The sequence below is a fragment of the Trachypithecus francoisi genome, unplaced genomic scaffold (assembly GCF_009764315.1).
Source record: "Trachypithecus francoisi isolate TF-2019V2 unplaced genomic scaffold, Tfra_2.0 Lachesis_group17, whole genome shotgun sequence".
Classification (NCBI taxonomy): Eukaryota; Metazoa; Chordata; class Mammalia; order Primates; family Cercopithecidae; genus Trachypithecus; species Trachypithecus francoisi.
In genome coordinates this window covers 19,331,170-19,349,067 of record NW_022681462.1, presented here as the reverse complement: position 1 = coordinate 19,349,067, position 17,898 = coordinate 19,331,170, and the positions used below count along the sequence as shown (strand labels likewise).

The 17,898-nt window shown below is 38.9% G+C and overlaps 1 protein-coding gene across 1 annotated transcript; it reads right to left on the bottom strand.

Moving 5' to 3' along the window:
• Window positions 1-10,941: 10,941 nt before the first annotated feature.
• Window positions 10,942-17,296, bottom strand: LOC117099780 (gastrokine-1). Its single transcript, XM_033239292.1, has 6 exons — window positions 17,181-17,296; window positions 14,450-14,503; window positions 14,224-14,361; window positions 12,942-13,052; window positions 11,863-12,010; window positions 10,942-11,190 (listed from the first exon to the last, which is right to left on the bottom strand). Exons 1-6 carry the CDS (start codon window positions 17,232-17,234, stop codon window positions 11,096-11,098), a joined length of 600 nt encoding a protein of 199 aa, XP_033095183.1. The 5' UTR covers window positions 17,235-17,296; the 3' UTR covers window positions 10,942-11,095.
• Between the last annotated feature and the right edge of the window lie 602 nt (window positions 17,297-17,898).

Sequence of the window (17,898 nt, the reverse complement as noted above, 5' to 3'; positions counted from 1 at the left end):
CAGGGACACTTACACGGCCAAAGGTCGCAGGGACCTCTACCTAGGAAAGCTAGGTATTGTCCAAGGTTTCTCCCCATGTGATAGTCTGGAACAATGCTGCTAAAAGGTTTATGGAGATGTTTGCATATGCATATCAAGGCACAGCATTTTCCTTTGAACTTATTCATGTCACAGAGATCTTTATCCATATGTCTTACTGCTAATTTTCTACCTACAATGATCCTATTATCCTGCTACTTCCTTTTCTTTAAGATGGTAAAGATAATTATCAATAAATACTAAGCGAACTCAGAGACCGGTGCCGGCGTGGGTCCTCTGTAAGCTGAGCGCCGGTCCCCTGGGCCCCACTTTTCTTTCGCTATACTTTGTCTCTGTGTCTTATTTCTTTTCTCAAGTCTCTTGTTCCACCTAACGAGAAACACCCACAGGTGTGGAGGGGCAGGCCACCCCTTCAGACAATGTAGACCCAGATTGATGCTTGCACACACAGTAGATTGCATTACTGAGAGAAACCCTGAGCTTTGGGAATGCGAATCTTTTATAATAGACAGCATGCTTGCTCTTTCCTCTAAAGGAAGACACTATCTCTGTCTTCCAAAGCTATTTGCCATACAAAAAATCTTTGCAAAAATTAGTTAAGAACAAAGGGCAGTCAGTGCTTCTACTCACAAGATGTGTAGAAGCACCAACAACTCATGGAGAACTGTCTCCCAACTGGCCCCTGATCTTCCATGTATATTCTAAATTTAGTTTGTTATGTACTACACACACACACACACACGCACACACACACAATATATTGAAGATTTGTTTTCAATTTGCCTTGAATCTATAGATTGGAGAAGAACTGACATTTTGTAATATTAAATCTTCTAATTCAAGGCTATGGTGTATCTCTGCATTTATTTAGTTTACCTTAACATCTCAATAAAGTTTCCATAGAAGTCTAGCACTTCTTTTGCTAGTTATTACTTAGCAAAATGATATCTTATCTCTCCTCAAATTCCTGCGGTGTCTCCCTATTTTACTCAGAGTAACACCCAAAGGGGCTCTTCATGATTTAGTTTCCCGTTACCCTTCTGCCCTCCTCTCCTATTACTCTCTGCTTTGCTCATCCTGCTTCAATCACATTGAGCTCCTTGCTGTACTTTTAATGTGTCAGACATGCTTCTGTCTTAGACCTTAACACTAGCTGTTTCCTCTGCTCATAATGCTTTTCCCTCAGAAATATTGGCATGGCTAACAACTTCATCTCCTTCAGTCTTTGTTTAAATGTCACCTTCTCGATGCGTATCCCAATACCCTATTAAAAATTGCAAACTGCCTCTTACCTGCTGACACTCTTGATTCCTCTCACTCTGCTCAGTACTTTTTTCTTAGTGTGCTAAGAAAAAATACTATGCAACTATGTTGTAGCATAAATTACTATCCTACCAAATATCCTACTATTAATTAATTATATTTATCATTATTTCTGTCTCTTCTAACTAAAATGTTAGCTAAAAGAGGCAGGGATCTTTGCATTTTTATATGCTGATGGATTTCTATAGTGGAATAATGCTATGGATGTAGCACTATTAAGGTGCTTAAGAAATATTATTAAATAGTTTTTCCTAGGTATGTCATATGTTTTGCAATTATAAGTGTATCTATAAAAAAATTAAAGTTTCTATGTTTGCTGCTAATCCATAAAAATAAAATTCATATTTGATAGTCATTTTGGTACTTAGAAATCTCTAAATTCTCTGACTCCCATAACTTATATAGGTTTGTTTGAGTTTTTACACAGAAATCATGTCATCTGGGCGGAATGATGGCTTTTTTATTCTTTCTTTCTAATATTTATGCCTTTTTGTTTATTTTTCTTGCTTTAATAACTTTCAGTAAAATGTTTCTAGAAATTGTGATGGCAGGCATCTTTTTTTTTAAATAGGAATGCTTTCATTGTTTTGTATGATACTTACAGTAGATTTTTGGAGGGGATGATCCAAACAAATGTTTAACTACTGAATTAAACATTCAGTAGTTTAATGAAGTTTCTTCTGATTCCTAATTTTCTAAGAATTACTTCTTTTAACAATGAATATTCAAATTTACTATGTATTTTTTGTTGCTATTGAGATATATCCAAAATTGTTGTCTTTTAATGCAGCAGATTACATTATTTCCTATGATCAAATCAACTTGGATTGCTATGAAACATCCAACCTAATCATGCTATATTATATTTTGTGTACATTGCCCAATTGATTTGTAATTATCTTGTTAAGAAATTTTGCATCTATATTTATGACAGAGATCACTCTTTAATTTTACTTTTTCATACAATCCATGTCAGGTTTTGAAATCAAGTTAATAATATTCTTACGAAATGAGTTGGAAGTACTCCTGGTTTTGTTTTCCCCCTATACACTTGAATAGTTTGTATACGCTTAAAGTCATTTGTATCTTCAATATTTGTTAGATTGCCTGTAAAAACCATCTTGGTCTGGAATTTTCTCTTGTGAAGTTTATAAACTTTTGACCCCATTCCTTTACTACTATTGTACGTTTGTTTTCAATTTTATTAATTTCTGAATTGTCAATATTATTTCTTTCCTCATATGTATTTTGTATACATTATGCTTATCCCTCATTTGTCAAATTGAAGGCCTAACTCAATGTTCAGCCATTCTTCTATAAAATAAAGATTTAAGGCTACCAGTTTTTCACTGCACATTGCTATAGCTGCTACTCATAAGGTTTTATATGCAGTGTTTTCATTATTGCATAGTACTAAATGTGTTTTACTTTTATTCATGAATTTTTTGTTAGCACTTGTGTTATTTAGAATTAGTATACCTGATTTCAAAACAAATGGGTAATTTGGTTTTATTTAGAGAAAAATGTTTATTTTATCCTAATTAAAATTAGATCAGAACAATTTCTTCTCTTATGATGCCAATATGTGAGCTTTTTGAGATTTTATTTATGTCTCAGCAAGTGACCAATATTTGTAAATGTTTCTTTTTTTTTTTTTTTTTTGAGGCGGAGTCTAACTCTATCGCCCAGGCTGGAGTACGGGGCGGGGGGTGGGGGGGGGGCGTGATCTCGGCTCACTGCAAGCTCCGCCTCCCGGGTTCACGCCATTCTCCTGCCTCAGCCTCCTGAGTCGCTGGGACTACAGGTGCCCGCCACCATGCCTAGCTAATTTTTTTTTTTATTATGCTTTAAGTTCTAGGGTACATGTGCATAACGTGCAGGTTTGTTATATATGTATACTTGTGCCATGTTGGTGTGCTGCACCCATCAACTCGTCAGCACCCATCAATTCATCATTTACATCAGGTATAACTCCCAATGCAATCCCTCCCCCCTCCCCATGATAGGCCCCAATGTGTGATGTTCCCCTTCCTGAGTCCAAGTGATCTCATTGTTGAGTTCCCATCTATGAGTGAGAACATGCGGTGTTTGGTTTTCTGTTCTTGTGATAGTTTGCTAAGAATGATGGTTTCCAGCTGCATCCATGTCCCTACAAAGGATGCAAACTCATCCTTTTTTATGGCTGCATAATATTCCATGGTGTATATGTGCCACATTTTCTTAATCCAATCTGTCACTGATGGACATTTGGGTTGATTCCAAGTCTTTGCTATTGTGAATAGTGCCACAATAATCATACGTGTGCATGTGTCTTTATAGCAGCATGATTTATAATCCTTTGGGTATATACCCAGTAGTGGGATGGCTGGGTCATATGGTACATCTAGTTCTAGATCCTTGAGGAATCGCCATACTGTTTTCCATAATGGTTGAACTAGTTTACAATCCCACCAACAGTGTAAAAGTGTTCCTATTTCTCCACATCCTCTCCAGCACCTGTTGTTTCCTGACTTTTTAATGATTGCCATTCTAACTGGTGTGAGATGGTATCTCATTTGTGGTTTTGATTTGCATCTCTCTGATGGCCAGTGATGATGAGCATTTTTTCATGTGTCTGTTGGCTGTATGAATGTCTTCTTTTGAGAAATGTCTGTTCATATCCTTTGCCCACTTTTTGATGGGGTTGTTTGCTTTTTTCTTGTAATTTGTTTGAGTTCTTTGTAGGTTCTGGATATGAGCCCTTTGTCAGATGAGTAGATTGCAAAAATTTTCTCCCATTCTGTAGGTTACCTGTTCACTCTGATGGTAGTTTCTTTTGCTGTGCAGAAGCTCTTTAGTTTAATTAGATCCCATTTGTCAATTTTGGTTTTTGCTGCCATTGCTTTTGGTGTTTTAGACATGAAGTCCTTGCCCATGCCTATGTCCTGAATGGTACTACCTAGGTTTTCTTCTAGGGTTTTTATGGTATTAGGTCTAACATTTAAGTCTCTAATCCATCTTGAAGTAATTTTCGTATAAGGAGTAAGTAAAGGATCCAGTTTCAGCTTTCTACTTATGGCTAGCCAATTTTCCCAGCACCATTTATTAAATAGGGAATCCTTTCCCCATTTCTTGTTTTTCTCAGGTTTGTCAAAGATCAGATGGCTGTAGATGTGTGGTATTATTTCTGAGGACTCTGTTCTGTTCCATTGGTCTATATCTCTGTTTTGGTACCAGTACCATGCTGTTTTGGTTACTGTAGCCTTGTAGTATAGTTTGAAGTCAGGTAGCGTGATGCCTCCAGCTTTGTTCTTATGACTTACGATTGTCTTGGCAATGCAGGCTCTTTTTTGGTTCCATATGAACTTTAAAGCAGTTTTTTCCAATTCTGTGAAGAAACTCATTGGTAGCTTGATGGGGATGGCATTGAATCTATAAATCACCTTGGGCAGTATGGCCATTTTCACGATATTGATTCTTCCTATCCATGAGCATGGTATGTTCTTCCATTTGTTAGTGTCCTCTTTTATTTCACTGAGCAGTGGTTTGTAGTTCTCCTTGAAGAGGTCCTTTACATCCCTTGTAAGTTGGATGCCTAGGTATTTTATTCTCTTTGAAGCAATTGTGAATGGAAGTTCATTCATGATTTGGCTCTCTGTTTGTCTGTTACTGGTGTATAAGAATGCTTGTGATTTTTGCACATTGATTTTGTATCCTGAGACTTTGCTGAAGTTGCTTATCAGCTTAAGGAGATTTTGGGCTGAGACGATGGGGTTTTCTAAATATACAATCATGTCATCTGCAAACAGGGACAATTTGACTTCTTCTTTTCCTAACTGGATACCCTTGATTTCTTTCTCTTGCCTGATTGCCCTAGCCAGAACTTCCAACACTATGTTGAATAGGAGTGGTGAGAGAGGGCATCCCTGTCTTGTGCCAGTTTTCAAAGGGAATTTTTCCAGTTTTTGCCCATTCAGTGTGATATTGGCTGTGGGTTTGTCGTAAATAGCTCTTATTATTTTGAGGTACGTTCCATCAATACCGAATTTATTGAGCATTTTTAGCATGAAGGGCTGTTGAATTTTGTCAAAAGCCTTTTCTGCATCTATTGAGATAATCATGTGGTTCTTGTCTTTGGTTCTGTTTATATGCTGGATTACGTTTATTGATTTGTGAATGTTGAACCAGCCTTGCATCCCAGGGATGAAGCCCACTTGACCATGGTGGATAAGCTTTTTGATGTGCTGCTGAATCCGGTTTGCCAGTATTTTATTGAGGATTTTTGCATCGATGTTCATCAGGGATATTGGTCTAAAATTTTCTTTTTTTGTTGTGTCTCTGCCAGGCTTTGGTATCAGGATGATGTTGGCCTCATAAAATGAGTTAGGGAGGATTCCCTCTTTTTCAATTGATTGGAATAGTTTCAGAAGGAATGGTACCAGCTCCTCCTTGTACCTCTGATAGAATTCAGCTGTGAATCCATCTGGTCCTGGACTTTTTTTGGTTGGTAGGCTATTAATTATTGCCTCAATTTCAGAGCCTGCTATTGGTCTATTTAGGGATTCAACTTCTTCCTGGTTTAGTCTTGGAAGAGTGTAAGTGTCCAGGAAATTATCCATTTCTTCTAGATTTTCTAGTTGATTTGCGTAGAGGTGTTTATAGTATTCTCTGATGGTAGTTTGTATTTCTGTGGGGTCGGTGGTGATATCCCCTTTATCATTTTTTATTGTGTCTATTTGATTCTTCTCTCTTTTCTTCTTTATTAGTCTTGCTAGCAGTCTGTCAATTTTGTTGATTTTTTCAAAAAACCAGCTCCTGGATTCATTGTTTTTTTGGAAGGTTTTTTGTGTCTCTATCTCCTTCAGTTCTGCTCTGATCTTAGTGAGTTCTTGCCTTCTGCTAGCTTTTGAATGTGTTTGCTCTTGCTTCTCCAGTTCTTTTAATTGTGATGTTAGAGTGTCAATTTTAGATCTTTCCAGCTTTCTCTTGTGGGCATTTAGTGCTATAAATTTCCCTCTACACACTGCTTTAAATGTGTCCCAGAGATTCTGGTATGTTGTATCTTTGTTCTCATTGGTTTCAAAGAACATCTTTATTTCTGCCTTCATTTCGTTAGGTACCCAGTAGTCATTCAGGAGCAGGTTGTTCAGTTTCCATGTAGTTGAGCGGTTGTGATTGAGTTTCTTAGTCCTGAGTTCTAGTTTGATTGCACTGTGGTCTGAGAGACAGTTTGTTATAATTTCTGTTCTTTTACATTTGCTAAGGAGTGCTTTACTTCCAATTATGTGGTCAATTTTGGAATAGGTGTGATGTGGTGCTGAGAAGAATGTATATTCTGTTGATTTGGGGTGGAGAGTTCTATAGATGTCTATTAGGTCCGCTTGGTGCAGAGATGAGTTCAATTCCTGGATATCCTTGTTAACTTTCTGTCTCGTTGATCTGTCTAATGTTGACAGTGGAGTGTTGAAGTCTCCCATTATTATTGTATAGGAGTCTAAGTCTCTTTGTAAGTCTCTAAGGACTTGCTTTATGAATCTGGATGCTCCTGTATTGGGTGCGTATATATTTAGGAGAGTTAGCTCTTCCTGTTGAATGGATCCCTTTACCATTATGTAATGGCCTTCTTTGTCTCTTTTGATCTTTGATGGTTTAAAGTCTATTTTATCAGAGACTAGGATTGCAACCCTGCTTTTTTTTGTTCTCCATTTGCTTGGTAGATCTTCCTCCATCCCTTTATTTTGAGCCTATGTATGTCTCTGCATGTGAGATGGGTCTCCTGAATACAGCAGACTGATGGGTCTTGACTCTTTATCCAATTTGCCAGTCTGTGTCTTTTAATTGGAGCATTTAGTCCATTAACTTTAAGGTTAATATTGTTATGTGTGAACTTGATCCTGCCATTATGATATAACTGGTTATTTTGCTCGTTAGTTGATGCAGTTTCTTCCTAGCCTCGATGGTCTTTACATTTTGGCATGTTTTTGCAATGGCTGGTACCGTTGTTCCTTTCCATGTTTAGGGCTTCCTTCAGGGTTTCTTGTAAGGCACGCCTGGTGGTGACAAAATCTCTAAGCATTTGCTTATCTGTAAAGGATTTTATTTCTCCTTCACTTATGAAACTTAGTTTGGCTGGATATGAGATTCTGGGTTTAAAATTCTTTTCTTTAAGAACGTTGAATATTGGCCCCCACCCTCTTCTGGCTTGTAGAGTTTCTGCCGAGAGGTCTGCTGTTAGTCTGATGGGCTTCCCTTTGTGGGTAACCCGACCTTTCTCTCTGGCCGCCCTTAAGATTTTTTCCTTCATTTCAACTTTGGTGAATCTGGCAATTATGTGTCTTGGAGTTGCTCTTCTCGAGGAGTATCTTTGTGGTGTTCTCTGTATTTCCTGAATTTGAATGTTGGCCTGCCCTACTAGGTTGGGGAAGTTCTCCTGGATGATATCCTGAAGAGTGTTTTCCAACTTGGTTCCATTTTCCTCCTCGCTTTCAGGCACTCCAATCAGACGTAGATTTGGTCTTTTTACATAATCCCATACTTCTTGCAGGCTTTGCTCATTTCTTTTTCTTCTTTTTTCTTTTGGTTTCTCTTCTCACTTCATTTCATTCATTTGATCCTCAATCGCTGATACTCTTTCTTCCAGTTGATCAAGTCGGTTACTGAAGCTTGTGGATTTGTCACGTATTTCTCGTGTCATGGTTTTCATCTCTGTCATTTCATTTATGACCTTCTCTGCATTAATTATTCTAGCTATCAATTCTTCCACTCTTTTTTCAAGATTTTTAGTTTCTTTGCGCTGGGTACGTAATTCCTCCTTTAGCTCTGAGAAGTTTGATGGACTGAAGCCTTCTTCTCTCATTTCGTCAAAGTCATTCTCTGACCAGCTTTGATCTGTTGCTGGCGATGAGCTGCGCTCCTTTGCAGGGGGAGATGCACTCTTATTTCTTGAATTTCCAGCTTTTCTGCCCTGCTTCTTCCCCATCTTCGTGGTTTTATCTGCCTCTGGTCTTTGATGATGGTGACATACTGATGGGGTTTTGGTATAGGTGTTCTTCCTGTTTGATAGTTTTCCTTCTAATAGTCAGGACCCTCAGCTGTAGGTCTGTTGGAGATTGCTTGAGGTCCACTCCAGACCCTGTTTGCCTGGGTATCAGCAGCAGAGGTTGCAGAAGATAGAATATTGCTGAACAGCGAGTGTACCTGTCTGATTCTTACTTTGGAAGCTTCCTCTCAGGGGTGTACTCCACCCTGTGAGGTGTGGGGTGTCAGACTGCCCCTAGTGGGGGATGTCTCCCAGTTAGGCTACTCAGGGGTCAGGGACCCACTTGAGCAGGCAGTCTGTCCGTTCTCAGATCTCAACCTCTGTGTTGGGAGATCCACTGCTCTCTTCAAAGCTGTCAGACAGAGTCGTTCGTGTCTGCACAGGCCTCTGCTGCTTCCCCTTTTGTTGTTTAGCTGTGCCCTGTCCCCAGAGGTGGAGTCTACAGAGACAAGCAGGTTTCCTTGAGCTGCTGTGAGCTCCACCCAGTTCAAGCTTCCCATCGGCTTTGTTTACCTACTTAAGCCTCAGCAATGGTGGGCGCCCCTCCCCCAGCCTCGCTGCTGCCATTTCTGTTAGATCGCAGACTGCTGTGCTAGCAATGAGGGAGGCTCCGTGGCCGTGGGACCCTCCCCACCAGGTGTGGGTATAATCTCCTGGTGTGCCCGTTTGCTTAAAGCGCAGTATTGGGGTGGGAATTACCCGATTTTCCAGGAGTTGTGTGTCTCAGTTCCTCTGGCTAGGAAAAGGGATTCCCTTCCCCCTTGTGCTTCCCAGGTGAGGCAATGCCTCGCCCTGCTTCAGCTCTCGCTGGTCGGGCTGCAGCAGCTGACCAGCACCAATTGTCCGGCACTCCCCAGTGAGATGACCCCAGTACCTCAGTTGAAAATGCAGAAATCACTGGTCTTCTGTGTCGCTCGCGCTGGAAGTTGGAGGCTGGAGCTGTTCCTATTCGGCCATCTTGCTCCGCCCCCGCTAATTTTTTTTTTTTGTATTTTTAGTTGAGACAGGGTTTCACTGTGTTAGCCAGGATGGTCTCGATCTCCTGACCTCGTGATTCACCCGCCTCGGCCTCCCAAAGTGCTGGGATTACAGGCGTGAGCCACCGCGCCCAGCTGTAAATGTTTCACACATGCTTAAGAGGATATATATTCTGCAGTGTTCTACATATGTTCATTAACACAAGCTTGTTAATTTTGTTAAACATTTTTTATATCTGTAACTGCTTCATTTATAGCTTATTGAAAGATATACGTTAAAATCTTCAACTAGGATAATGAAATTGTTAAAGTCTCCTCAATTCTTATAATTTTTCTATTATATATTTTGATAGGTATATATAATCTAGAATTTTTGTATATTCCTAGTGAATTTAATTTTTTATCCTGAAATAGGGGCTACACAATTCTTCTAAGAAACATGGGATTTACCAGTTCCCAAAAGTCAGGTACATGACGTTGTATCCAGTTTATGAGTCACAGTTGTATTTCTTTCTCACTCACAGTAGGGAATTATCTAAGACCATGACCTTTGATGGGGTTTTGATAAATTTTTACCTCTCACGGCTTCAGAATATTTTGGAAGTTCTACCAACCTCATAGTACACTTCATGTGAACAGTAACAAAATAGCATCAGTATGAGGAAAAATATAGCAGTTTCATCCCTATAAAAACTGGTAGATATTAGCATTTTTCCAAACGGTGAGAATCAATGTCTTTAGTTTTATTTGTTAGAATTATTTGTGGCTATTTCACCTGAAGACTTGGGACTGGATTAGATATTCCCCTATGTCACTGGGGATTTGAAAAAGATGTATGGGAGCAACTTTTAAAAATTAACAGTTTTATATTGAAATACACAATATTTAGAGTCTCTATTTTCTCTGACACCTTTCACTCTCCTGGCCATCAGTGAATGGAAATTGTGAACTTTGAGCCAAACAGGATCAAGGAAAATGGAATTGGGATTCAACATGAGTTATTACCTTTTGAACTGGAAAGACATGTAAACATGGGAGATGAGGCTGAAAATTGGGTTCAGCCATTCTCTGCCATGAGCACAAAAAAAGCCATCTGCAATATGCGAAAAAGAGGGAAGTAAAATTTAGAGAAGATGAGAGAAGAGGTAACACATGGCTTCAGGGAGAGAAGCAGACTTGGGTCTTGGTGTCAGCAGAGTTCCTGGTTGTATGTAGTCTTTCTGATAACCAGCTGCTTTTTTTGCTCTCAGATTTTTTGAGATATTCTTGTATCCTTGCAATAAACCACCCTTTCTGGCTTATGCGACTCTGAGTGAATTTCTGTCCTTGCTGATCTGAAACGTTACTGTGCACAACAACTATAGATCAGCCTTCAGAGCAGTCGGAGAGTCTTGGAACCATTCCCAGGGTTGTGGTTAGTGGTGCCTGAAGCACCTGAAGGGGTTCTTTACAGGAGATAGGTCTTGAATATAGGCTAACCGTTGAGTCTAATGCACTTCAACAACTTGCCACCACCACGTTGCACTTTTGATCCTGTGCATTCCAAGTCATAAGAAATCATAAGAAATGTGAGTATACACTGAATTCAGTGCTAAATGATTTTATTGAAACTTAAAGAAACTAAACATAACTAGTAGAGAAAACATTCAGAATGACATGGTAAAAACCACTAGAGCCCATATTTTTTTCTGCACAGCATATTCAGATGACTAAATCCATAGTGGCTTTAAAAAACTGTTTAGTACTCCACCTTTTCTCCACAGAAAGAAATATTCACAATCCATAGTATATTGGTCGTGAAGCACTTTTCTGAGTAAAAAAGCAGGCTTGCCCCTAACAAAGAAAAAAGAAGAAGCCTATATTAATGTTTATTCAAGGACTCTTTTCTTGCAGGGGATTGGGGGAGTAGGGGTTTCCAAACTAGCTATGCATTAATGTCAAGGTTTATCTATCTGTTGTGATGAAATCAATCAATTCAGAGATCTGGAAAACTGCCGTTAAGTTAGGTCCCTAGGTAGACACTTTGTTTTTGTGCAGCTGTTCTTTGAATGTCCAGAAATTCAGTGATTGTCTGAGCTATAGAAAGTTAATAGATTCTATTAGCATTCTCTTTTCATTTAGCCATTCATGCATTCTTTTGAATATGACTTGAGTCTACTCTTGATTCACATCTGAAAGGCAGCGTTCCATAATATTTAAGAGCACAGAATCCAGAGCCAAAATGCTTGGAATTGGCCCAGGCAAGGATTTTGTGACCTCTCTGTACCTCAGTTTCCTTATGCATAAAGTAGGATCAAAATAGAACCTATAAGATTGCTGTGAAGAACCAATTGAGTTAACACACTTAAAGCACATAGAACAGCAGCTGGCACAGAGCAAGCACTGAACAAATGTTGGCCTTGATGACCATCCCTGCATCACTGGTGCCCACTATGGAAATGCATGAGGATAGTCTGACAATCCCACCAGCACTAACTTGGGGTGCACAGTAGGGATGCTACTCACCTTGCATCTCCTCAGCCATGTATGTTGGAATCCCATGACACATGTTTGCAATGTGTACTCCTAACTTGCTCAGGTCATCGACTTTGTTTGGGTTGACTGAGTACATCAGGCCCTTGGGAGGTGGTCCTCCTGGTCCCTTACCCTGAAGCTGAGTGTGGAAAAGACAGGTAGAAGGGAAGAATGGGAAAGAATGAATGCCAAGCCCAGTGGTTTGTTGACTTGAGGGGTATTCAAGGCCAACAGTGAGTATTGTTCAGCTAAATTTTTCCATAATCAAGATGAAGAAGGCTATTTCTAGCTTCTTCTGTGTATCTGAACATTTCTAAGTGTCCTAACAGATTTAGCTGGTTTGAAACCTCAGCTTCTCATAAAAACAGAAGTCTGAGGCTAAATTTATTCTGAAACTTGGACCTCATTTGATCATCATAGATTCCTTGGATTGGACTATGTAATAATCATCTTCTGAGAATGCAGTTTATTTATTTTCTCTACCTTGTCAACGAAAGGTACCCATTTATCAGTTATAGGAATATGAACTCAGGCAAACATGTTAAAGCATTATGCATCTCTTCTTTCCACTCACCTGGATTAGTATGGCCAGACAAAATATACAATACCCAGTTACATTTGAATTTCAGATAAACAATGGATCTTTTTTTATTATATCTCAAATATTGCATAGGATATATTATACTAAAAAGAACTGCTGCTTACCTAAAATTCAAACCTAACTGGATATCTTCTATTTTCATTTGCTAAATCTGATAACCCTAACCAACTCTTGCAGAAAAATGTCCTTCACAAAGTACTGAGGGCTCCTATTGGTGTGACCAGAGCTTCGCTCCTCTAACAGTCAAGGTTTCAAGTGCTTTGCTCAGCGGTTGTAGAGGTAGGTGTGAGCCACAGCATTTGATGTGGCAGAAGCTGCCTTCCCTCAGGCAATCACCAATAACTTCCCCCTTTGTGCTGCACACTACAACATACTGTAGTCAGGAGGGAATGACTGTGATCTTCTCGTTATTTACTGAAGGTTGTAAAACATCTCCCCTCACCAAAAATAAAAAGCCTTTTATTTTTACCTTCTTTTCCTTGACCAGTGCATCAAGGGATTGAATGGAGGGCAAGACCTCCTTGTTCATTTTGTGCACAATGCATATCTTCTTTTGAAAGAGTCTGGTTGCAGCAAAGCCCTGTTAAAGTAGATGGCAAATAGTGAGGCATGTATTCTCCAAGGAGCTTTTCTTATCAGAAGTCAGTTCCACCAGCAGAGAGAAATGGAACTCCAAGATCATGATGAGCTGGGATAAGAGCACTGGATGTGGCACTGCTTGGCAATCGTATTTATTGCTGACATTTGTGAGGACAGACTGCAATTCTGTGAGGGCAGAGACTGAGCATCTAACTGGTTTGCTTTATTTTCAGGTTCTAGCATGATGAAAATCCCTCTATATATGTCTGTTTTACTGAAATAGACTTTAGAAGCTATCATGTTTTAGTCTCCTTTGATCCCCACATTTCACGGAGACAGGTAAGACAAAAATTATTTTTCCAATTGACCAGATAAAATGGAAACAATAAAGACTTTGCTATTTAAAAGTATTAAGTTCGTTAAATATATAGCTGATAATTGCAGAGCTGAGTCTCCTAACTAGTGCTAAGTGTTCCTTTCTTTGCTCCTCTCTTTCTTTGATTCTCTTTTTCTTTCCTTCTCTTTTTCTCTCTTTCTTTCTTTCTTTCTTTCTTTCTTTCTTTCTTTCTTCTTTCTTTCTTTCTTTCTTTCTTTCTTTCTCTTTCCTTCTCTCCTTCCTTCCTTCCTTCCCTCCTCCTTCTTCTCCTCCTCTTCCTCCTTCTCCTCCTCCTCCTTCTTGTTCTCTTTCTTTCTTTCTTTTCTTTTCTTTCTTCTTTCTTTCTCTTTCCTCACTTACCAATTAATATTGTCATTTATATTTCCTGAGTTTTAGGTGAAATGTCAATTTCAATCTCTTTAGAAGGGGATCATAAAACCTCCTTTGAAAACAACGTGAGATAGGCTAAGTTTTGGAAGCAGTAATGTTGTACAACATTATTTAGGATATCTGCAGGCAAGGCAAAAGGATGTTCATATTTGTTGTATATACACGCAATCCCTTGAACATAGTGTTTATTGGTTTGAATTTTAACTGATCATGCAATACTTCTTAACAGTAGTTATCTCTAGGGAACAAAATTGGATGGGCAAAATGGGCATCTTTACTTATAACTGTATGCTTATGTGTAATTAGAATTTACTTTTAATTTCTTTATGGCTAGCATGCACATTTTTTGTTAAAAAGAAATCCTATTTTTAAACAACAAAGTGAAAATTGCATGTTGGCTACCTACATTTCCATAATCCCAGATGGAATTCCAGGAGTTCCATCCATTGTTATTGTCAACATTAGCCACGTTGTGTTCATTGTTGACACTCACTGACTGCTGCCCACTTCCAGCATTGTTGTTGTCATCGTTGACGTTGATATTCTGAAGTTTACAAGGGATTGAGAGTGATTTAGTACCACATTTATTTGCAAATGCATTTTGGTAGCAAACTTGAAAAGGTGAGACTTACATAGTCAGCAAGGGCAGGAGCTAGAAAGACTCCAAGAAGTCCAGCAAAGACAATCTGAAATGGCAAATAACAACGATCTCCTGTTACATGGCAAAATGATGTCTTCTTTCTTTGTCTATCCAAGCTTATAAAAAATATTTGCTTATTTTACCAATGTGTTCAGTTCTAGTTTGACGTGTTTTGTTCTTCTCTTACCTTGCATTTTTTAACCATAAAAGTTTTAATGATAATGTGAAATTGCTGATTAACTATAAGTAGTTATATTAATGTGATATATAGTTTTAGAATTTTTAGCATAGGTCCTATGAAAAACTGGAAAAATTGATGAAGAAGGGAAGTTGAGAGCCAGGGAAGCTGCTTTCATCTCATTGCCATCCAGTACTGAGGAAGAAAATGTAATTTTCAAGTAGTGATAAATCAAATTATTGAATCAAATCCCTTTTTAAGTAAAACCCGGAATGTACCATGTTGTTTCTCTTCAGTTTAATAAGTGGCATCATAAAGGTGACTTTGCTAAGATAATACTTCTGGAAATGTCAGAATAGAGTTAAAAAATTTTTAAGATTGGTAAAAATATTAACTTTATAATAAAACATATACTTGGCAAATGAATTTCCTATAAATTATCATTGGTCAGAATGCTGTTTTGTTGAAATATATTAAGTAATATAAACCATAGGTGTTCTTAGAAAGTAGAGAACTGCCTTTCTTATCTAGGGCTTTCAAGGACTTGCTATAAATGATTATTATTATTTTTTTTTTAGTGAGACGGAGTCTCGCTCTGTGGCCCAGGCTGGAGTGCAGTGGCCGGATCTCAGCTCACTGCAAGCTTCGCCTCCCGGGTTCACGCCATTCTCCTGCCTCAGCCTCCCGAGTAGCTGGGACTACAGGCGCCCGCCACCTCGCCCGGCTAGTTTTTTGTATTTTTTAGCAGAGACGGGGTTTCACCGGGTTAACCAGGATGGTCTCGATCTCCTGACCTCGCGATCCACCCATCTCGGCCTCCCAAAGTGCTGGGATTACAGGCTTGAGTCACCGCGCCCGGCCTATAAATGATTATTTTTTAAATGCTTTATAAGTCTTCATGATTTTTCCATTTCGGATAAACTCAGCTATAGTTAATGCCAGAGCATCCTACCTTGAATAGATATTTGGATTATTTGAATCTAGTAAAAGAAGAAAGTTATACTTCTTGTGAGTATTAAGAGGTGGGAGTAAAGATTCACTTTTAAGTTATTGAAAACATGTGCATTCTCCTAAATATTAACAAAAATGATTTGGGGTAACTGACAGGGCTTGGTTATTCAGCTTAAATTTGTACTGTGGCTTATGTTACACAGGTTGTTGATGTTCACCTCTCACTCACTTGTTTCTAATTGTTTTATAAGGTTTAAAATTCTCTCTTTAGTGAAAATCAGAAAATTCACCTGGCTCATATTTTGACCTCCTAGGAAACATGTTTGTATCAGTATTGAATTTTGGTCAGTGCCCCAATATAAGAAAGTTACTGTTTTAAAATAAAGCAAACTGTCTTATTTTCTTTGGAAAAAAAAAGAATAAGTTTTACAATAAATAGTATAGTATAAATGAATACTATGGTTTGAAATGGCTATAAGTTCTAAAAATCACATCTGAAAATGATTTCAGTTAATTTTCCTATTTAACATGGGATGTTTTCTTCCTAATAGAAATAATCTTTTTATTAAAAAAAGACTTTCCACAGCAATGGATTAGTAGGCAGGTTGGATGCCGATGATGAGAAAGCAAGGATAGGTGTCTGGCTGGCAAGAGTGATCAGCAGAGGCGATGCCACTAGCAGTGTTCCAGGATACTTGGTTTAATTATTTGTCACAGGGTCCCTGACACTGGTTGTCAGAGCACAGAGCTTTTACGCAGGGTGCCTCCTTCTGGGTACCTAGTCTCATACCTAGTCTCATTTCCTCCGCCTGGGACAAAATAGTTTTGAGAACTGCTTTAGAGAGTCAAGGTAATTTTTTTAAAAAATTAAATTTTTCTCCCAATAGCTTAAAAAGGAGTTAAAAATTAGTCTCCTAAAAAGTCAGAGGCAGAAGAAATTTTAGCGAACAACTAGTACAATGCAGTCATTTTACAGATAAGGTAACTGAGCTTCAGGGGTTGAGTTGGCCAAACTTATACCTCTTGTTCACAGCAGAACTAGGAGAGAAATCAGATCTAACCTGTGTCTGGAGCTCCCTCTGACCCTCTGAAATTTTGCTGCTATTAAGAGGACCTAGTTCTAGATAATTGTTTTACATTTGCAGCCCCATTATAAAGTAGAGTCTGCCGTAACGTTTTCCAGTGCGTAGTATGTTGAAACATGAAAACAGTCATCTGATTCTAGCCCTTTTGCATCCTGTTGTGAGAAACCTGGCACTACGAGTTACTTTGGCTGGATTTCTCGGTCCACCTCCTCCTAGACCCTCAGACTTCTGCCTGGAACCACAGAAGAGATGCTGTGGTAGCTTCATGTTTCAGATGCTTTCTTAAATAAATAGCCCTGCTAGAGAACAAGGCAAATCTTTCTTTCTTGGAGACCCATTTTGCTGTAACAAATGTGACAAGAAGTCCATCTCACCCACTTATTTTGATAATAAGCTTTTTTTAAAACAAATTTCCATGATGGTGCCATAAGAAGCAGACCTCCTAAATCTCAGAATATTGACAGTCTCCAACTATATGGCGGTAAATTCAAAAGGAAAAACCTACTCACTGTGAACTTCATTTTGTCTTCACGAAAGCAGTGGACAGAGGAGCAGGCAAGCATGGACCTGAGTGAGAAGACTTCTCATATTTGTACTTAACCAGGTTGACTCAAACTAGGTGTTACCAGGTGGGGTCAAAGACTTATCATCCTCAATTTCTCCTATCTGTGCCACGACCCAGTGTACCAGGAAACCTTTCAGAATATCTGCATGCTTAGCAAGGAACTTTCACATGGAGTTGACCTGACTCATCACTTGTTGAAGCTGAAGGTATCACAACAAACTCAATATGATTTATGATAACTTCTCACCCAATTGAAGCTGTGGGTGTGAGTGTTTTACATGTTAACATTGCTCAGATTCAGAAAAAGAATAGTCCCTAAAATCAAACAAAATCACAGCCGAAAAGCTGTGGGTATACTAGGCCTTCCAGCTAGCAGCTCCTATAGGAATGTAGGAATGGTTTCCTCTTCTTAACTTTTATCTGAGCCCATGGCAATGGTTTTGCTTAGGCTAAATATGTTCTGTGAGCAACTCCCACCAAACCTATCCCTTTTCTGCAATGTTGAGCTCACTTAATGATAGCACCATGTATCTGGTACAGCCCTTTTTCTCAGCCTCACCTCCAGTTAGTTACTGTCATTTTATCTCTGAAATGCCTCTCAACTCTGACCGTGCCCACAGCTCCCCTCACCTGGACTTTCACAACAGCCATGCAATTGATCA